Raw genomic sequence first — 22,201 nt, forward strand, 5'->3', positions numbered from 1 at the left:
AAGTATCAATTACTACATTATTTTCTTCTCATTTTGTACAGGACTACACCAGAACATTCCCGCGAGGTCTCCGAAGAACCAATGGAGCAGGATGAAGCTAAGTGAAACCGGTATCGACACAAACCAAGGAGTTATGAATAACTGAATAATAGCGGGTTCGTTACCGAGCCATGGTACGCTATTGCCTTGTCTTCAAATCCGTCAAAGTATCTTCATGCAAATGTACAAGTAACGATGAATCGTTCCTTGGGCGGAATGCAGGGTTTATCAAAGGTATCGGCTGTTTCAATGTGAAACTTTAAGTTATTGAAATATTAAAGGAAACCTAGATGAAAGTACGTGCATGAAGTAAATCATAAGACAAGCGTTTTGGTAGCTTGTCTCTAAAGTTGATAGAAGAACGTGGCTGAGCTACGGATTCGTTCGATTGCACGGTGTTAGATAGCCTAGGTATGAATAAATATTTGTTATGTTGTTGAGAAGTGTACTATTTTGTGGTAATATGAGATTTTCTGCTCGATGCAGTTACATGCATACGCAATGAATATGTATGAATGTCCTATTAGGTAGAACAATTTATTCACGGCAGAGTTGGGAGTTGCATACCATAACAGAACTTGCGGTTGAAAGATATTCTGAGACGGCTGAGAGTGTGAAAAAATCAAGTGACTATGGTACTTATCGCAATGTTTCGTTAATCCTATTTGATTCGTTTCATTATTAGTCGTAACTTGCGTGGAAATGATGGAATCATTTGTAATTATTATCTTAAGTATTAAAAATGGGCGTAGAAAATTATTCTATAGTGATGTTCTTTGATCTTGAAAAAGTTACTTGCAGTCCATATTGATCAATAACAAAATTAAACCGCCATAGTTTGATGACTTTCCAATTGCTCGAAAAGTATTCTATAAAAACGAATCAATATTTTTATTCGGATAAAAAATGTTGAATTAGTGTCTTGCTAGCAGACAACGAACGTTTTTTGAAATATAATTTCGCTTAGAAATAATTCAAATTCATGGACCAATAATGGAGTTCAATATGATCGAATAAATTTTCACCACGTTATACACTGATTATAGAAACACAATTTTAGTAACAACTGTGGACGGGATGTATACAGATAAAACCCCAGTCTTTTGATGTTTGTATTCTTGAATATCGAATTATTGTAGTTATGAAATAATATAAGAAATAAATGTATGCATAAGTTCAGTCTGCGAAGAACATGCATAAATTTATAAAAGACAGTAATGTTAGTTTAATTTTTTTTCCTTTGCAATCGTTGCTGGGATTTTCTTAAATGCGTTGTGCTGGTCACTAGCGCTTATCAAATGTGCTTTATTCGAGAAGAATGAACAATTTAATTTTTTTTCTATCCTTGTACAGCATTCGCTTGCTTAAAGTATATATATACAAAAATAACACTAAAGTTTTTATCGCATTATTTGATGTATTATGTATAGATTTTAGAGAAATAGTTTTTGCGTAACAAGCATAATACAATTTAAAATTGATAGAAGAGACGGTTGAAGTAGGAGAATAATTTTTTAGGGGTGATTCTTTAGCTAATTTGGTTTTCTGCTACAAACAAAGGCTGGTGCGATTTTTGTGATATTTTGTAAAAAGTTAGTGGAACTAAAGTTAAGTGAGAGTATGAGGATGGAAGAAAATGTAATTTAAGTACAAGCATTTATTTTTGTGTCGTGCATTTTACGAAGATAAGGAAAATATATAAAATTTATTATTAAACGAATTTAATTAGATATACATATACAAATATGTACAACACACACAACTTGACAAACAATTAAAAGAATATTCTATATACAAACCACACGGTAGTAGGAAGTAGATAAGACTCAGCGATAAAACTTGTCCCCAGTTTTGAGGAAACGTAAGAAGAATTGTCTGAATGTGATATAAGCGTCTCTTGCGGAAAAAGGTGACATTTTCGTTATAAAATGTAATAAAAAAGAAGGGCGGCGATCGCAAATTATAAACCTCCATGCTATAAACATACTTCGTAAATTCGTAAAATACGCATTTGAAGCGAGTGATAAACCAGTGAAAACCGAGTAATTGCTTTTCCAACCTCAACTGACATTAAATCCGAGATAAAGGTGGCAAACTGCGAATCGTAAGATCCATAAGGGGAAGGGGGGCGAGCGCTATACGTTAAATTGCACTCTGACAATTCCCTCTTACGTTGTCCCAAAAACTGGACCAGCTTTTGAGCCGAGCGCTGCTTGAGTGTGTCTCCTTCTTACCTACTCCGTGATACAAACATATAAACTATATGCATATTGTATATCTATATATTATTAAACTATAGATAATGTTTTATCACACGAATCTCAAGTGTCCGTTACATGTTGCCCAAAAATTACTGATAAAAGAAAAATGAATAAAAATTACTCGTTGTATATTGTAAGTGTGAGCCCAGCCTACTCTGTGTATAATTTACGTACTATGAACATAATGCATGATTAAGTTTTAAAATCATAAGCACGTCTATTTAAATGTAATATTGATTAGGTGTAAAACTGCTCTATACTATATTTTAGGTGATAAATTAGATATAGATGATATTTAATTATTTATAATTTAGAATCGATTATTTGATTAATTCATTTAGTTTAGTGCGAAACCATTTAAAATATTTTACTCAATGTTGTCGCGTAACTATAATATTCACGGCAATCATTGCTGTACAAAATCTGAAAACTTGCGTACTAAAATGTGATTTAAAAAGTGTATACATATATACTTTATCACGAGTTGATTAAGCTATGGTATCCATCTTTGGGCCTATGAATTTAAATGACGATTGGAAAGTTTCGTGTTTCGAACAATCATATTCGAGACGTTGTTGATTTTGTTCAATGCCAAGTTGTAAGTTTGCCAGCAAGTTAATGATCAAGTTTGGTTCAAACAAATAAACTTTTGACATTCCGGTATCATTCATAATAAATTGATACAAATTAGGGGTAATAAAATAGGTATCATGAGAATAGATGATAAGTTACACAAATCTATATTATTAATATTGCATATGCACGAAGTAATATCCATTATTACTTACCTTCATTGTAACAGTCCTAAATTTTTTATGTATATAAATGTACTTCTTAAATTAATTTTAAATAAAAATATAATCATTGTGTTATTCAATACTATGCTTATCGGTGGTAAGGAGATATCAACGCCAACCAACGCGCTAAGTCATGTGCAAAATTTACAAGATGCGTATGATAAATGATTAAAAAAATCATCAAGTATAATTAGGCGTGTAAACACTTTATCAATCATATTCCTGTTAATATAATTCTAAACGTGAAAAATTTCGCAACTATACATGTAGTCCTGAAATTACATGGTTTAGAAATAGTGGAAAGGATTTATGAGCGGGATACTGGTAATGGATTGTTTTTAAAAACAAATGCTACGTAATTGAATTTTTTTGTTTATTTAAGATGTGTCAAGTTATACACTGTCTAATCATCTTCGGGCTCTTGGGTATCACCACTGCTTCCTTTGCGCAGGTTCTTCCTCTTTACACGACCAGGGCGGCCACCACCAAATGGTGATTTCAACGAGAAGTCGATATGCTTTTGAGAGTCCAGGCGTACAATGAACGACGGGATGTTCACGACTTGTTTGCGCACACTGAAATTAAATATAGTCTAAAGTAAGCATTGTGGGATTTGATGATCAGTACCTATATTATGGCTCAATTTAGCGTCAGCATACAGAATTGAATTAACGAAAAAAATGCATTATACCAATAGAGCAGCAAATCGAATTTAGATTATTATTCCAGTGCTGTCTAATCATCAGACGTTGATTGTTAAATTACTTTAACAACCAAGTGGCCTGCTAAAAATATAACATGATCTAAAATCCCAGGTGCATCAAGCATTAACCAGATTTCAGCTGTTTTCGGATCTGTATCTGAAGAAACAAATACTCTTTAAGCATCTTTGGGATTATTTGAAGTTGTATGTTCATCGATCCATGAAATGATTAGCTATGCTAATCGACAGAATATTATATGTTTTCAAATGCAATAATTCTTATTCAAATATATACTACAACGCACCGAATATGTCTTTGCCGAATCAATACACGGGCGTGATGGATGGACTTGGCTAATCCCAGTTTGAACACTTGGGTCTGAAGACGTCTTTCAAGAAAATCTTCAATTTTCAAACCAAGGACGTAATCAAGTTTCATACGTCCTTCATCCAAAACACCGATTCTTACCAAACGACGCAGCAATGCATTACCTGTGATAATTAATAAGTGACGATTAATCAATTGTAACGTACATAAATAACATGGATTGATTTTAGCAATTATTCAGAAAAATCTTAGTATATTCAGCAGTTTTAATTCAGACAAGAGGTGTCAAAATACTTTTAATTCATCATCTCTGTACCTACAGCTAGCACAAAGGCATAGCTCGACAACAATTTTGTATCTCTGTTTAATCACAGACTCGATGTTTGAAATTTACCTTCAAAAAGTCGCTTGGGATCTTTCTCTTCGAGCGTAAGCAGCTCACGAGCAGCTTTACGAATTTTGGCCAAAGTGTATTTGACACGCCAAACTTCTCGTTTGTTACGGAGTCCATATTCTCCGATGATTTTCAACTCCTGATCAAGACGAGCCTTCTCGTAAGGCCTTCTCGGAGTTACGTAAGTCTTTGAAAAGACTGACGGAATTCTTCCGTTCACCATTGTGAGCACGTGTTACCTGGAATTACAATAACTAAATTCAATTTCCAATCATCTAACTCCACCATTGGACAAATATTGAGCTCCGTACATGCAATTTATTTTCGTGACGTTCAATATGTTAAGAAAATGATTTGTGAATCCGATAGTTTTCTAGTTTAAGGATGCCTTAATTGGCATAAAGTAAAATCTAGCTCGAAGATCTGGATGCATGGGAAAAGAATTACAGCCGCGCACGTGGCGTTGAATGAGGTTAACCAAGTATGGCGATGAATATAGAAGTAATGTGATTCGTATCTGTTATGAAATTGTTTCAGAACGGAGCAAAAATACGTTGAAACTGAATTTAGATCGTCCAAAAGTTCAGGTGGAAATATTATTACTTACGCGTCGACGCAACACGAGATCTAACCGTCCAAAGCAACAGCCACTGAGGAAATGGCCGAGGATCGAACGCGCCCTTGGAGGGGTCTACAGGAGGAAATACACGGAACAGGAAGACTCCTGGCGCCTCTACTGGCGCTACTTGCAAGGGACGCGCGTGATTGCAGCTGACATGAAATAGGCTATTTGAAATAATGATTGAGGTGCGTGGTTGGTATATCCATGTCAGTAACCGACCAGCACTCTGCCGTATTTGGCATGCGAAAAGCAATGAGCGATGCGTTGATAGTGTTCAATTCGGTGACAATTCGATGTTTTGTAAAACGTTGACTGAAGATATATAAAAAGACTCACAGTCCTGGGTTATTTTTCGTAACAGTTTGGCGAGTCTGGCCGGGTTTGGGGGGGATTGGCAGTTTAGGCCGTGTTCGAAAATTGACTGACAGTACTGTCAGCAATCTTTTATCTCTTTTGCGCTTCCAAGTTCGTGGATAGCTCTGACTCTGTCCTAGGGAATTTTGAGTACTGTCAGTTAATTTACGAACCCGGCCTTAATGTGTTATCAACCGTTGACTGAAGAATACAAAGGGCGTGTTCGGAAATTGACTGAAAGTACTGTCACTACTGAAAATGGTATAGTCCAAGTGACGTATACTGTAGATTTTCAGTACTGACAGTAGTTTCAGTCAATTTCCGAACAGCGCTTGCGCCCCCTGAGATGTTCCAACGGTAGAGTTTAGAACTTATTGAGGAACATCAGAGAGTTACCAATTTCGACATCATGCTGGCTGCATTCATCTTCCGAGTAACACAGTCTTCGCAATGATAAGCCCAAGCTAGTACTTGGCCTGTGTGTATTTACCGACTTGTGGGCGATTCAATACATCGTACATCATACACCGTACATCATACATCATACATCATACATCATCATACATAGTATTAAAGTTCGAATCCAAAGTTCGGATGTCGGATGTTCAGAAAGTGACGTCACCAATTCAAAATCAGCTAGCCGAATTCCTCAGTCTGGAAACAACCGCGCAGTAGAGCGGACGGATGAGAGTCGCGCTCCGCAAATTTCGAGTACCGGGTTCTCAACCTCCCGGATCCCGCGCTTCGGGTCCGCTACGTATTTCGAGTACCGGGTTCTCAACCTCCCGGATCCCACGCTTCGGGTCCGCTACGCGGTGAAACTCGACTTCCAGGATAAGCGCTCCGTGGTTCCCGGTTCATGTTTACAATAAATTATTTCAATTCGTTTTTCGCGCAATCCCAAATTCGGTAGCTGTCAGTCCGCTAATAAAATTTCTCGACTTCCAGGATAAGCGCTCCGTGGTTCCCGGTTCATGTTTACAATAAATTATTTCAATTCGTTTTTCGCGCAATCCCAAATTCGGTAGCTGTCAGTCCGCTAATAAAATTTCTCGACTTCCAGGATAAGCGCTCCGTAGTTCCCGGTTCATGTTTACAATAAATTATTTCAATTCGTTTTTCGCGCAACCCCAAATTCGGTAGCTGTCAGTCCGCTAATAAAATTTCTCGACTTCCAGGATAAGCGCTCCGTGGTTCCCGGTTCATGTTTACAATAAATTATTTCAATTCGTTTTTCGCGCAATCCCAAATTCGGTAGCTGTCAGTCCGCTAATAAAATTTCTCGACTTCCAGGATAAGCGCTCCGTGGTTCCTGGTTCATGTTTACAATAAATTATTTCAATTCGTTTTTCGCGCAATCCCAAATTCAGTAGCTGTCAGTACGCTAATAAAATTTCTATAACTTTATAATCTTCTCATAATCTTTCTGGTAGATTAAATCGATAAAAAAATTATATCAAACCTTGCACATTATTTTTGATTTGTTCTCATGCTGAAAATATTTATTAGTATTCGGGGTATAACTCGAGGTGGTTGAAGGTGGTCGGAGGTGGACAAGAAGGAGGACGAGGAGGACTAGGATTTGTGCTGGGTGAGTAAAACACTTTTATAATATTTGATGGCAATTGGAATTATATTTCATCTGAAATATTACAAACTTGTCACGTTTACAATAAATTATTTCAATTCATTTTTCGTGCAAGCACATATTCAGTAGCTATGAATAATCTTATACAATTTATTATATTATCAATTAATTAATTAATATTCTTATAATATTTGATGGCAATTGTAATTATATTTCATCTGAAATATTACAAACTTGTCACGTTTACAATAAATTATTTCAATTCATTTTTCGTGCAAGCACATATTCAGTAGCTATGAATAATCTTATACAATTTATTATATTATCAATTAATTAATTAATATTCTTATAATATTTGATGGCAATTGTAATTATATTTCATCTGAAATATTACAAACTTGTCACGTTTACAATAAATTATTTCAATTCATTTTTCGTGCAAGCACATATTCAGTAGCTATGAATAATCTTATACAATTTATTATATTATCAATTAATTAATTAATATTCTTATAATATTTGATGGCAATTGTAATTATATTTCATCTGAAATATTACAAACTTGTCACGTTTACAATAAATTATTTCAATTCATTTTTCGTGCAAGCACATATTCAGTAGCTATGAATAATCTTATACAATTTATTACATTATTAATTAATTGATTAATTACATTAATCCTTACACAATATTTTTGATGTGTTCCTATACTAAAAATAGTCATTACTATTCCAGGTATTACCCGAGGTGGTCGGAGGTGGACGAGGAGGAGGACGAGCTGGACGAGGAGGAGGACCAGGTGGACGAGGAGGAGGACGAGGTGGACGAGGAGGAGGTGGGGTGGGTCGTGGGAGAGGACCTCTCTTCTCCTCAAAGGAGGGGAGGGGGAGGGCAGGGAAGGGGGAGAAGTGGGCGGGGACGGGGAAGGGAAGGGAAGGGAAGGGAAGAGGATGGGAGGGGTGGGCGGCGGGGAGGGGGGAGGGGCAGGGAGAGGGAGGGCGGGAGGGAGGGTGGGAGGGTGGGGGGGGAGTGTAGAGGACGGATGTTAGTGCGACCTCTTAAAATTGATAGAGCAGAACACCACCCACCCGCCCTCCAGCCGTCCCTCCCTCCCGCCCTCCTGCCCTCCCTCCCTCCCGCCCTCCCACCTTCCCGCCCTCCCGCCCTCCCACCCTCCCGCCCTCCCTCCACCTCCCCCCCCCCCCTCCCCGCCGCCCACCCTTCCCATCCCCTTCCCTTCCCCCTCCCCACCCACCTCTCCCCCTCCCCTCCTCTGAGGAGAGGAGAGGTCCTCTCCCACGACCCACCCCGCCGCCTCCTCGTCCACCTCGTCCTCCTCCTCGTCCACCTGGTCCTCCTCTTCGTCCAGCTCGTCCTCCTCCTCGTCCACCTCCGACCACCTCGGGTACCACCTGGAATAGTAATGACTATTTTTAGTATAGGAACACATTAAAAATATTGTGTAAGGATTAATGTAATTAATCAATTAATTAATAATGTAATAAATTGTATAAGATTATTCATAGCTACTGAATATGTGCTTGCACGAAAAATGAATTGAAATAATTTATTGTAAACGTGACAAGTTTGTAATATTTCAGATGAAATATAATTCCAATTGCCATCAAATATTATAAAAGTGTTTTACTCACCCAGCACAAATCCTAGTCCTCCTCGTCCTCCTTCTCGTCCACCTCCGACCATCTTCAACCACCTCGAGTTATACCCCGAATACTAATAAATATTTTCAGCATGAGAACAAATCAAAAATAATGTGTAAGGTTTGATATAATTTTTTTATCGATTTAATCTACCAGAAAGATTATGAGAAGATTATAAAGTTATAGAAATTTTATTAGCGTACTGACAGCTACTGAATTTGGGATTGCGCGAAAAACGAATTGAAATAATTTATTGTAAACATGAACCGGGAACCACGGAGCGCTTATCCTGGAAGTCGAGAAATTTTATTAGCGGACTGACAGCTACCGAATTTGGGATTGCGCGAAAAACGAATTGAAATAATTTATTGTAAACATGAACCGGGAACCACGGAGCGCTTATCCTGGAAGTCGAGAAATTTTATTAGCGGACTGACAGCTACCGAATTTGGGATTGCGCGAAAAACGAATTGAAATAATTTATTGTAAACATGAACCAGGAACCACGGAGCGCTTATCCTGGAAGTCGAGAAATTTTATTAGCGGACTGATAGCTACCGAATTTGGGGTTGCGCGAAAAACGAATTGAAATAATTTATTGTAAACATGAACCAGGAACCACGGAGCGCTTATCCTGGAAGTCGAGAAATTTTATTAGCGGACTGACAGCTACCGAATTTGGGATTGCGCGAAAAACGAATTGAAATAATTTATTGTAAACATGAACCAGGAACCACGGAGCGCTTATCCTGGAAGTCGAGAAATTTTATTATCGGACTGACAGCTATCGAATTTGGGATTGCGCGAAAAACGAATTGAAATAATTTATTGTAAACATGAACCGGGAACCACGGAGCGCTTATCCTGGAAGTCGAGAAATTTTATTAGCGGACTGACAGCTACCGAATTTGGGATTGCGCGAAAAACGAATTGAAATAATTTATTGTAAACATGAACCAGGAACCACGGAGCGCTTATCCTGGAAGTCGAGAAATTTTATTAGCGGACTGACAGCTACCGAATTTGGGATTGCGCGAAAAACGAATTGAAATAATTTATTGTAAACATGAACCGGGAACCACGGAGCGCTTATCCTGGAAGTCGAGTTTCACCGCGTAGCGGACCCGAAGCGTGGGATCCGGGAGGTTGAGAACCCGGTACTCGAAATACGTAGCGGACCCGAAGCGCGGGATCCGGGAGGTTGAGAACCCGGTACTCGAAATTTGCGGAGCGCGACTCTCATCCGTCCGCTCTACTGCGCGGTTGTTTCCAGACTGAGGAATTCGGCTAGCTGATTTTGAATTGGTGACTTCACTTTCTGAACATCCGACATCCGAACTTTGGATTCGAACTTTAATACTATGTATGATGATGTATGATGTATGATGTATGATGTACGGTGTATGATGTACGATGTATGATGATATGATATGATGTATAATGCTTTTAGTTTTCACGTTTCATACAAGAAATACACACGTCATCTCTCCTGCCGATTCCAGACTCAAGCGGCCAGGCCCTTCGATGGTCAGCCGTTGACTGAAGATATATTCTTCAGTGAACGGCTCGGCTAATAACGCTGCCGTTCTGCGACAGTTGGATGATGAAAAATTTCGCTCGTATCTTTCAAATATGTGTTAAAATACACTCGAAGTGTTAAGAAGCGTCGTTCTTTCTCTCCCTATCACCTTTCTAGGTCTTTAAATCACTACGCAGCGTTAAATACTGTCTCATGTACGAAGCATCCATTTCATCTCGTTCAAAATTAGCGCATCCGGGATGTATTACAGTTACTCTGAATTTTTTTCCATCCGAATACTTTTCGAAAAACAATTCTGATCCTCCACCCAACGCAGATACATCACTTGCGACCAGCCAAAACAACGTTTCGATTCTATGCCTATGATAATTCAAGATCGAGAGAGCAAATGAAAAGTTGTTAGAATAATTATGAATAGTAATGTAAATACATGTCGGAGCAGTGGGACGAAGAGGACGAACGTGGTCGGAGGTGGTTGGAGGTGTGCGGAATTGGTAGGCGGCGGTAGACGTTGGTACGAGGTGGTAGTGGGTGGTAGAAGGTGGTTGGAGATGGTAAGAGGTGGTAAGAAGTGGTTGACGGCGGTTGGCGGTGGACAAGGTCACGCTTCTTCTCACGGGGATGATCGAGCTGATCGACATTTCTAAGTCGCAGTCGACAACTAGTCTTACGTGCTCGCTTTGTGCCCACTCAATCTCAAGCTTTCATACCGACACCACTTTGGCTGGTACGAATGTCGGTGCGAGCCCGTTGTGTAGAGTCGATAGAGCAGAAACCTTCCTACGCTCCCAGGCCCACCTGGGCCCACTTGCCCGCTGAAAACTGGTCACAAAAATGTACCCAGGGGTATCCGTCTCTATGTTCTTCGGTCAACGTATCAACCAAGTAACTGACCATGCCGGTAGAAGAAGTTCTTCATAGCCAACAACTATGGCGTGCAAAACGTTGGTAACTCAAGCAACGTCGTCATGGTGAAATTGAAAAATTGAGAAAATCTCACGCACTCAAATGTGTACGCCGCAATTATATAAGAAGTTTAATGAACATCAAACTAATATATGAGCAAAACAAATATAGACGATAGTAGCATCTCTGAGGTATTCAATTTATTGGTTCAAATTTTTTTACAAAGTCAACTTTGAGTTGCAAATATTTTGGAGATATTCTTAACTACTTCATTTTTAGTTCTGATCATTTCAACAATGTTCGTATGATGAATTTTTTTTTTGATTTCCTGAGAACTTTCAAAATTATGAATTAAAACTTATCAAGTTCTGAAGTTTTTAAAATATTTAAAAAATTCTGAAATTCCTTTCTCTTTGCTAGAAGTACGTTGAAGGCGCGTAGAAGGCTGAACATATTTTCTGAGTTTTTCCTAAAATTTGGAAGTGGTAATTGGGTTTTGCCAAATGAATGTTGAAAAAAAATCTATGATGGGATTCGTTGCAAACTAACTGAAATGAATATTTAAAATCTTTTGAATTCATTTGAGTTATTTCTTTGATATTAATTCTTTCGACCGTCTATTCCCTGCGTAGAGAATTGGAGCTAAAATTTTTTGCATCATAAATTAAGACCGAATACGTTGCGGGTAACGGATCAAAAGTGACTGTCAAAAAGCTTGAAATTCATGTCGGGTTTTCAGAAAGAAGGGGAAGGAAAACGGAAAATTCATAGCTACAAAGATTTTGTTTCAATTCAATTACAGTTTATTTAATATACCTTAATTCTAGTACAAGTGTTTGGATGTCAGTGTATAATACTTAAACAACAAGCCAAACAGTAATTTAATTAAAGGCACAGAGAATTTGAGAAAAACAAAAAATGGTTTACACGCTACTTCAAGCAGAATACGAAGAATGTTCTTGAGATAGTTATTTTTGTATTTTGTAAGTATAGTTCAAATTCTATTCTTCACACAGGCGCAGTGCATTTCTGCAGGACACGATATGTATGTTATTATATTCTTACTGTTTCATGTCGCCTGTATCAAAGTCAATTTATAAACGAAGTTTTTCTTATACTCATCGTATTTTCTCAGTTGTTGCTCCTACGCCATGTTAAATGCCTTTCTTCCATTGCTGGTAATTTTTTCGCTGCTGGTCCTTTGCTCTCTTTGTTGTCATTTTCGCGTTCCTCAGGGTCCAGTTAGACAGGAAATGGTCATAAGAATCGATTCTGAGACGAAAGAATTTTTGCCAAAATAAAAAAGCAAGGCTAAGCCCTCAGTGTTTTTGGTAAAAATTTTGACGATTCTGGAAAGTGGTGGATTAAGTTCTTTGATGCACTATTCCGACGTAATTTTTCGAGAGGAATCGATTAAGCGCTGTCCCAATACGCTCGACGATGATGCTAGCATACGAATTGGCATGTATTCACGTTAGCAGATTCCTCGGTATTCTTTGGTAGATTAAAGAGAATTAAGCAAGTCAATTATTCATCGCCGAGATGAATGGGTTAATAAGCTGGTTTCATAATCCTAGTCACCTACACGCCCACGCCGTGGAAAATTTGTGTACACACTCAGTGAAAAGCAGAGATGAATGATCGTAAATGTAAATTAGGCAGACTCGCTTGGTTCATGACTAAATGCGGCTGACAGATGAGCTCTCTGCGAAAGCTGCATCTCGTTTTCCTACCCGGGGGATGTTTGCAGAGCCTGTGTAATCGTTCGTAACGTAAAGGCGGTCGGGAGCTTCGAGAACTTGCAAAAACTCAAACGTATTTGACAAATTTGTTAATAAAATCAAACGAACTTTTCGTACGTCGAAGATTCGATTCAGAAACAACTGTCCTGCAGTGGTATAGAAAACAAAATTATTAAAGAAAAAAGTAACCAACAATAAGACATGAATAAGAAGTTTCAGAAGCAGAGCAGAGAATGGCTATAAGAATAATCGATTTCCAGAGGAAGGCGATAAAACTGCAGAATCCTGCGGTGCTTTCAACAATTACCTACCCAGGGGTTGATATTTACCGTCCTTATGGTCCGCCGGCAGGTCTTAGTCTGGCCGAGGGGCTTCTGTCTGCAAGCGTGAGGGAATGCCGAGTCTCCGGAGATCCGAGAATGCTCCCCCCCTCAGGACTTATCTTCTCATCCCCCTTTTTCGCCGTCGTAGACAGCCAGAACCCCCAGGACGAACCCCGGTGTTGTAAACTCTCGTAACAAATATACCCACCGCGTGTACGTACATACACGTGTATATGTGAATGACCGCATGCATGTAGAGTTTGAAATGGGCGAGCGTGATTGTGCGTCTGCGTATTATACATACACCATTTCGTACGTGCGTCGAGTCGCCGTCTGACCCTAGGGGTATTCGTCGAGTATACATATATGGCATTCGCCGAGGCGTCTCGGAGATCGTGATTTACATGAAATAGCGTCGTAAGGTTCACCGAGGTGGTGGCTCCCCGTTGTATCTTTGGCCTCGTTTTTACTCCTTAGCCACCCCTCGGCAACCTTTACTTTTTTCCCCGCAACCTTTCTCTATTCGCTCGGTGTTATTATGAGAAAAAAAACGCCTCACAACTCCTTCCACTTTTCGAAGATGGAGACGTTCGAGACATTGGAAAAATTCCTCTTCATTTTACCGCTGTCACGTGTCGATTAGCAATTCCGTTGTTCGATAAAAAGATATTGTAAATAAGAGTGCAAAAAATGATCTTCAATGGTTCCGTGTTTTTCATTCGTTAGTTTTCTATTAAACCACGTATAACGGCAGCTGCTGCTACGCGATTAAAAATTGAGAAAAAAAAAGAAAATAAAAAATTCCTTCCACTAAATTCCACTCGCGCAAATATGAAGTATCAATCTCATCCCTTTGTGGCAGCATCCTCCGGGTTAGTCAGACAATAAACTAACCATATCGTCACCCTCAAAAGCAGCTGGTTAATCCCGGCCTGTAGGAGACGCATAATGGGGGTCGACAACGATCCATTTTATCTTAGCAACAAAGCCAATTATGGAAAGTTTCAACTTTCACCCGGGAGCTTAGAATTTAGGTTGATATTAAACTGACAATTGGGAGACGAACTTACACCGCCCAAGTTTATACTGGGAATCGTTTCAGTCGAGCCTCCGAATATTGCGCCATTCTCGTTCTATTTTTTAAATAAAAAACGCTGCTTGTTACACAGGTAACGAGGTTTCCGAGTCGACTCGCAATGCTGGCGAATATTTATGCTCTCGTTGTCAGTAGGACCCGGGAAACGTAAAAGTTTGCTCTTTTTATTTACTTGTTAAGAACCTGCAGGAGTAAAATCTTGAATTCGCACAACTCCTCTACTATCGTTATTATCATTATTATTATTATTATTATTATTATTATTATTATACATGCTACGCTGTTTGTTGGAAAGCGCATTATATACAGGCTAGGCTAGACGCACAAAGTGTTTGTGTAATTATATGCTCAGAGAGCATACTCGTGTTTACATATACGTTAGTTTAGTATATGTTTTCGATTACGTGTAACACCAGTCGACAGTAATTATACTTACTTTGCGAAGTCGAGCAATCTCTTTGCCAAATATTCTCCCAGATTCGTATCTAGTATTCACCGTACATGGAAGACAGAGAAAAGTCAGAGGATTTCCAAATTACCGTAAAAAATTTCGGAAACTTGATTAGAAATCTGATATTTAGAATTAACCCGAAAAATTCAACGCGATTAACTTTGCGTGCAGTTATCTGAACAATATAAATAAGTTGGTTCACTTCGAATACGTAACCTCGTAGCAATTATCCATAATACAATAAATTAAAATAATTCTGGAAACAAACGATATCCCATTTTCAAAATTAACACACTTTACAAAATAAGGGTGGAGTTTAACACAGCGTGTCTCTCCCTACTTTGCGATGCATCGATCCTGTACTCGGATCCTTCAGCTTCTGGTCTACCCGTTTTGCACATAGGCAAGGACACCATCTGTCAAAGGACAAACTTCTAGAATCCTCGAGTGTGATTTATCATACTTAGCCATTGCTTATTCACATCAAAGAGCGAGGGAAACGCAGGATCCGGGATACGGTGTACGGGAGATGCGGGTAGAAGGCGATTTTGTTGCGAGGTTGTTCGCAGAACGAGATGTGGTCAAAGAAACGTCCGACCGTTTCTGGCTAACCGCGGAAACTCCTGCGCGACGGCTAAATTTATATCGGGCATTGAAAAGTTCCCGCTTTACCTACTAACCGCCTAGCAAATAGAACTCTCGGACTTGCATGGCCCAGGGGCATGGTTGCTGTTTGCTCGCAGACCGTCCCTGCATTTTTTCATATTCCGTGCTTTTTTGTGTCACGCGGCTAATTCCCGGTGAACATTTTTTTCGATAATATTTCAAACTTCTGCGGGGTTGTATTTTATTTTTTTTAATTGGTAACAAAGAGAAAAAAAAGTATGTCAGGTTTCATTTTTGAATCTCGGAAGCTTTTGGTTTTTGAGCATACCCCCCCTCCCTCCCCCCGGGTGTTATTACGGTTTATCCGGTGGGTCGAAATTATTTCACTGCCAGCTGTTAGCGAGTTGGGAAACTAGTTTGCCACTTCGACTAATAAACGTATAGTGCTAATCGTATATCAGGGAAAGCGGCAAGTTTCGCCGTATGTTTCAATTTATAACTCCGCAGCTGGGCTCGTTCTTCTTTCCGAAGCGATCGTACGAACGGGGCTGAGCCGTTGCCACGACTTTGTTCGATTATAATTTTCTGTTGCTGGAAAGGAGTGACGGTATATATCCCGAAAGATGCGGAAAGATTATAATCATTGAGTGTGTGATGAAATTTATAAGCTCGCAATTCCGGAGATTCGTCGAAATTCATGAGGTGGAAAATTCTCAGTATTTACAACCCGAATACAGCTATGTTCCCTTATACGTATTACGTGTTTAAACTTCGAATGTAAATCGTTGAATGAGGTGAGATATATATTTACGAAGGAAGTTTGCAATGAACCGCCTGCTCCCGCCATAAAGTAATATTAAACATGAAATTCACAGTTTCTTACCTCGTCCTTCCTTGGTACTCGAGCCTTCCCTTGCCCTGCATGATTTATGCCGAGAGATAACACTTTAACACGGGAACCCTCAGCCCTCTGGTACCTACAAAGTGCCACAGCTTTTGGAATACGTGAGTTCTCGTAACGACTCTGCGACAGTGCGATCAATTATACACACACAAAATGAATTCCCCATTTCCGCCTCTAGAATTCGTCTCAAAGTCAAAGCGGAATAACCGTAGCACGGAAATTTTTTTTTTAACATTTACGTATATCTAACGCGTCGCAATTACGCATGCATGAGCTTTTTTTCTTTTTCTCCGAGCATCGAAAGCGAGAGTTTCAAATTTATCGTACACAGAGAGTAACGTTCCTCGACGCTCGACGAGTCAAATTATTTATCATCCTACGGGATGCGGAGTCCCTCAGGGGTGACGCCTCCCAGGAAAGAAAGCATTACGTGTCAGCGAGTTATGCGCTTGCGGCCGTGTATTACGTTTCGGAAAGCTGCTGTGCCGGCGTGCTCATTGTCTGTGTAACACGATTTCACGTCCGTGTGCTTAGCGTGTAGATACGTTATACATGACTATGTTTTGCCGAGAGTGAGCGTGTAGCGCGTTCCGTGAAACCATTAACCGAAGCATCCTGCTCGCGTATTTTGCGGTCCGTTGTTAACCGTTTTAGGTGTTATCTACGAATGATTAATCGCCACAGAATTGAGAAAGTCTCTTACTACGCTCCGGGGACAAGAGTCCAATTTGTGGACGTCCTGATAGTCCGGCCCAAAGCATGCATGATGTATAAACTCACCATTTGTCTCCTATATTAGCGTACCTACCCTTAAGATCGAGGAGAAAAGTATCGTTCGCAATAAATTTTCACCGACTAATACAAAGATTTCTTCCGCTCCGACAAACCAGCTCCTTAAATCCGAGTGCTGATATTTTTCTTTACGAATTTCTTTGCGTTATGCTATGTGCGAATAACGATTCAGAGATTGATGGAAAAAATAAATTCCCACATAAAAAAAAAAAAAGGAAATTATTGTAATACGGCAGAAGAGCAGAGAATTGAATGTTTGCGAAACGAAGAAAGTTGCAAATAAGAAGGTGGACCTGGGTTTGCATAAAATTTGTCAACAAAAATTTCAAATATTACTTGAAGGATTTTGTAGAGAAATAACTTGAAAGATGCAAAAACTAGTCTCTAAATAATTACCTGAATTCCATGAATTATTTTTCCGCTCAATTTTAATGAAAGATGTATCATAGGTACGAAAAGTTTTACCAGCATTATTTTTCCTTGTGCAGAAACACACATTATATTATTATATCCGTAGAGCAAATCGCTGAAAGCCGAAGTAATTTTATTTATCGCACTCGAACGGCGTTTGAAAAACCAATTCCAATATTAAATCCACCCCGTGCCTTGAAATAATTTTCCCAGCTATCAGATCTCTCCATATCTGTGTTACATAGGCATACACTGTTCTTTATATGTATCCTGTAGTCACCCGGAGGTGAGGTCTCCGATATTTGATACTTCTCGAGAGGGTCAAGACGAGACATTTTCGAACCTCGTTAACCTCGGGCTGTCCGTTTGTACAAGGTGACAAGCTGTGTATATTTTTATTATTTTTTTGTTTCGCGTTTTTTTTCATCTCTCTTTCATCTCCACATTCCGATCACGTTCCACAGGACGGTGTAGAGTAGAGAGAACCGGAGTGACCGTACTTTCGGAGTTACAGCTTATACGGGAAAGTCGGGTTTCCCTTTTCGCACGACCCTGTCATCCCCCAGCTTCCCCCCCTCAGTCAATGGGCCGTGAATACGTTTTCTTTCACGGAGGCATCCAGGGATTGCTGTCCGCGATTGGGCAAAGTGTTAGACATCTGACGTAAGTGTGACACTACCGAGATAGTGCCGGAACACCTCGCGTTATGCGAGGGTTAAAGGGATCCTTGTAATTACTTTTGTTTCAAAGGACGCGGGGCGAGGAGCCCACGCTTTCATTCTCCAGAATTTTAATTAGCTGCAGGCCAAGAATACGAGAATACGGAAACAGGCAGCGCCGGAAGTCCAGCTGTCCTCTGCGGTTGGTATCCAGATGCTCCGGTGTCACGGAATTAACAATTCCTTATCCCGACGTCATGCCTCCGGTACCAGAGGGCTGAAAAAAGTCCTGCGGATTAAAAGGAGGATCGAAAAAAAAAGAAGAAGAAGAAGAAGAAGAGAAAAGAAACGAATACGCTACTCAGGAAGTGTCCGATACAGCGCGTGTCTTCGGCACCGTCTTGACCTCCGTCGACCCTCCGAAAAAGAAACCCCGAGCGATTTGCATCTCGTTCTTCTTCACCCCGATGTCCCCACCTTTTTCGCTCCGGGCAAAGAGCCTGCAGCGTGTTATTCTTGCATTCTTATTCCGCTTTTTTTGTATCCATCCATTTTAAAATCATTTCCGGCAGAGAACGAAGCTCGTCTTACAGACTCAAAAGCTACCTATTGAGAACGAGGAAACGAAGAATTATAGCCGCATCGCAAGGACGGTGAATTCGATTAGTGAAAAGCTGATTTCACATCGAAATTCTCGAGCTTCTTGGTTACTGCCGAGACCGGCAAATTCGATTTGCTCGGGATATTGTATATATTTTTTTCTCGTGCACGCGCGTATGCATATTACGTTATACGTATATGACTTGGAAGCATCACCGACATACCGACTTACAACCACCGTCACTGACGGATTTGAATTTTACCCACGGTCTCATCTCGCCTGCTGGCTGCAGGATCTCCCTCACCTTTCGCCCCGTCCCTCTTTTTCTCGCCTTTTCACTCCTTTTCTATTTCGCTTTTTCCTCTTCCCTTTTTTATTTTTCTCCTCGCCAGCGAAATACCGAACTGTACATATATCCTCCAGGAAAAGACCCTCGCATTCGACGTATAGAAGGGATTATTAGGAGCATGGTAGTAGAGTAGCCTTGTAGTGTAGGGGTGGATTTCTCTATTACGGGGGTGACTTTTATTGCTACTCAAGCCGGGCTATCCGGCTGGTCTCGATACGCTCCCTCTCTCGCTTTCCTCTCCTCTCCTCTCCTCTCCTCTCCTCTTCTCTCCTTTCCCTCAGAGCAGAGCACCCGATATTATTATATTTCCGTCTTCCTCGGCTCCAATATTGCCCTCGCGAAGAGCCTCGAAGCGCGTAACTTATACCCGCGACTTATAACGTGGCTAACCACGATAGTGGGAGTATGACATGCATAAAAGGGTCCGCCGCCGGAGATAAAGCTCTAAACCCTCCGGAGGCCGCCCCTGATATTCGGAGTTAAAAAATTGTTCGGCAAACGGAATCTTGTTGAATTTCAGATAAGTGTCACGCGGCAGCCTGCAGCAGCGTATCATAAGGTGGAGGGAAAACGAGAGGCCCGTGAAACGGTATGACGAATCGTGTCAGCGTCTGGGAACGGCGCGTGAAAAAGCCTCACGCGTTTCTCATCGTCAAGTTTTTCGGAGATGTTCCGGAGGCGAAGGGTCGTTCAGCGAAATACAGCTCAATCAAGGAACTTATCCTCGTGTCGGTGAGCCGAAGGGTAGGTAATATTTTCCGATGCGATTACCCGAACGGAAAACTTACGAATTTAGAGCCTGATTCCCGGCGGTCAAACAAGCATAAACCCGGCTTTTTTTCTCTTCATTCCCGGCTACTCTTTTCCCTCTCGTCTATTTCTGCTCCTGTCTACCTTCCTTCTTTCCTTTCTTTTTTCTTTTTTTTTTTTTTCTTTTCGTTAGAAAATAGAATTACGATCCAACGGGGACTCGGAGGGAATCTGTTGGCGACCTCTCTTCGGCCTGTCCCCGAGAGGGAGCTCCTCCTTATTTAAACACGTCCCAGTACTCTCGCGGGACTCTCTGCATCCCATTCCCTCCGTTTCTATGACTTATTCCTTTTCTATCACGGAGCTAGGAGACGTCCTTCCGCGTGACGTGCAACTGCACGCTGCCTGCGGGCTCCGGGACGACTCGGAAGAGAACTGCAGCAGCCCGTTGTTGCAGTTATTGTTATGTACGCAGCTGAAAGCCTCCCCCGCGATACTTTCCTTCGTTATTTGCGCATTATTGCAAGTCGCCGGCGAGTGACTTAGTTCTAAAAGACGGCATACAGCGGATGCATGAAACTAAGAAAGGTAACAAGAACTCCGATCGGCTCCAAGAAATTATAAAACTCTAGGGGAGTTATTTGTTCGTGCAGGAAAAGCTTCGAGACTTCTTGTGAACGATGGTGGAAGACTCGAAGCCGGCCAGGAGGAGTGCGCAGCAAAATTCATGGGTTAGCCGCACGTAGATTGCATATACCCCATAGCCCAGCGGGAACCGCCCTGAATGTGTCTAGCGTCTAGCGTCCAATATCTTGGCCGTGTCATCTGGTGTATTATGCATGTACTCGTGTAACCTGCACGTAAGTCTGGGGCACGTGGGTGCAGACGTATGTATACCGGGATATACGGTGTGCGGGACTCCCCAGGGATCGGTGCGCTCCTACAGGACCTCGGGCAACGCTTCCCCGCCGCTGTATATTATAATACGGATTCTCCGCATTCGCATCCCGCCTCTCCGCGCCGCTTTCAGTTCATCCTTCGTGCATCGGATACCGCCGCGACATCCGAAACCGCGGATCCTCCAGGATTAGAGCCGGACTGTTTGGAAGCCCGGGCCGGCGCGATGCGCCAGGATTCTGCAGTCGCTGAGGACACCGGCGAATCAACTTATTCCTCTCGCCCGAAATGTTGACTCGGAAAATCTTATCGAGGATCAAAGAGCCCGCCTACTTTTGCCCAAGTATAACACGGGTGTATCCGAGCGGTGGATAAGTTCGAAAGTGTCTATCGATCCGCGAATTTCAAGGACTGTAAAGTCGCTACGGGGTGTACCACACCCCGTGTATGGGCGTGGGGTAGGTATACGTGTGATCCGTACACCCCGCACGACGAAATCTTTCCCGTTCTAACGGTTTTGACCCCGGCGGAAACACTCTCCGTATATACGTAGGTATACTGCACCTTATACCATACCCTCGCGCTATGGAGAGCCATAAAACGAATCACAATGCTAACTTTTTACAATTCTCGAATCCCCGTGGATGTCCTTCGCCGTGTACCTAAATCATGTAGTAGTCGCCTTATTCCGATTCCACCCCGGTGCAGCGGGAGACTGCCGTGCGCGATTGGAATTGGGACTCGGGTATGCCGATCTGCAAAATTATTCACCGAGTATAGAGTTGAGCACGGTGTTCGGATAACCCGTAGGGAGAAGCTCGCGATTGCAGGGAATTTGAGGGAGTGAAAGAAGGAATTGGATATCCTTGTACCTACAGGGTGAAAGCGCGAAAGATTCACGATGGCCGAAAAACTTAACGCATAGGCTAAACTTTGCCGAAGCTAGGACGGGGGACGAGACGGATAAATCTGCTGGATGGATACCTCGTACCTGATAGTGCAGGAGTATAAGGCCCCCGGCAACCCCGCCTACACCGAGATTCAATATTTATAAGTTTGCGGAAATCCGGGTCCCCTGACACGTTCCTGCAGGGGATAAGTTTCGCGAAGGGGTGTAAAAGGGGGGCATCGCGTCCTACGGTTCAAAGTTTATTTTCGCGAAAAGATAATGCTCGTGCAGATATCCTCCGGGATTCAACGGTAGAATTTCTACAACTATATGTATAATAGATGTATACTTGCAGGTAGAGGTTTTGGTGTATAAACTGGTGTACATACACCCCGACTCTTCCACCTTTGCATTCACTTTCCGTTTCCCGTTTTTACCTCGCGGCGAGAGGTTTCCGTTCGTGCGATGCATGCCCGTGTGTGTCCGTGAAAGCAATCTACTTCACGGTAACGTCCGGCGATCGCTGGAGGCGGGCACC

General features: G+C 41.3%; 2 protein-coding genes across 16 annotated transcripts in view; one reads left to right on the plus strand and one right to left on the minus strand.

Annotated features, from left to right (window-relative positions):
• The window catches only part of LOC124175972 (histone deacetylase 4), a 105,545-nt gene extending 102,368 nt beyond the window's left edge, over window positions 1-3,177 (plus strand). For all 14 annotated transcript variants that reach the window (XM_046556693.1, XM_046556686.1, XM_046556687.1 and 11 more), the window contains one exon: window positions 42-3,177. Coding sequence is in view for 13 of the 14 variants with exons in the window: in XM_046556686.1 (XP_046412642.1) it covers window positions 42-105 (64 nt within the window). In the remaining variant the exon portion in view is untranslated. The remainder of the gene's footprint in view (window positions 1-41) is intronic.
• Window positions 3,178-3,453: 276 nt separating this feature from the next.
• On the minus strand, window positions 3,454-20,314 carry LOC124175979 (40S ribosomal protein S9). 2 transcript variants are annotated; one of them, XR_006869279.1, is made up of 6 exons: window positions 20,302-20,314; window positions 5,130-5,172; window positions 4,523-4,761; window positions 4,106-4,292; window positions 3,789-3,957; window positions 3,454-3,672 (listed from the first exon to the last, which is right to left on the minus strand). XR_006869279.1 is itself a non-coding variant. In XM_046556708.1 (5 exons), exons 3-5 carry the CDS (start codon window positions 4,743-4,745, stop codon window positions 3,501-3,503), a joined length of 582 nt encoding a protein of 193 aa, XP_046412664.1. In that variant the 5' UTR covers window positions 4,746-4,761; window positions 5,130-5,172; window positions 20,302-20,314; the 3' UTR covers window positions 3,454-3,500. The 2 variants fall into 2 exon arrangements, 1 of the variants encoding a protein (XP_046412664.1); XM_046556708.1 differs by lacking the exon at window positions 3,789-3,957.
• Between the last annotated feature and the right edge of the window lie 1,887 nt (window positions 20,315-22,201).

The sequence above is a fragment of the Neodiprion fabricii genome, chromosome 2 (genome assembly GCF_021155785.1).
Source record: "Neodiprion fabricii isolate iyNeoFabr1 chromosome 2, iyNeoFabr1.1, whole genome shotgun sequence".
In the NCBI taxonomy this organism is placed as follows: domain Eukaryota; kingdom Metazoa; phylum Arthropoda; class Insecta; order Hymenoptera; family Diprionidae; genus Neodiprion; species Neodiprion fabricii.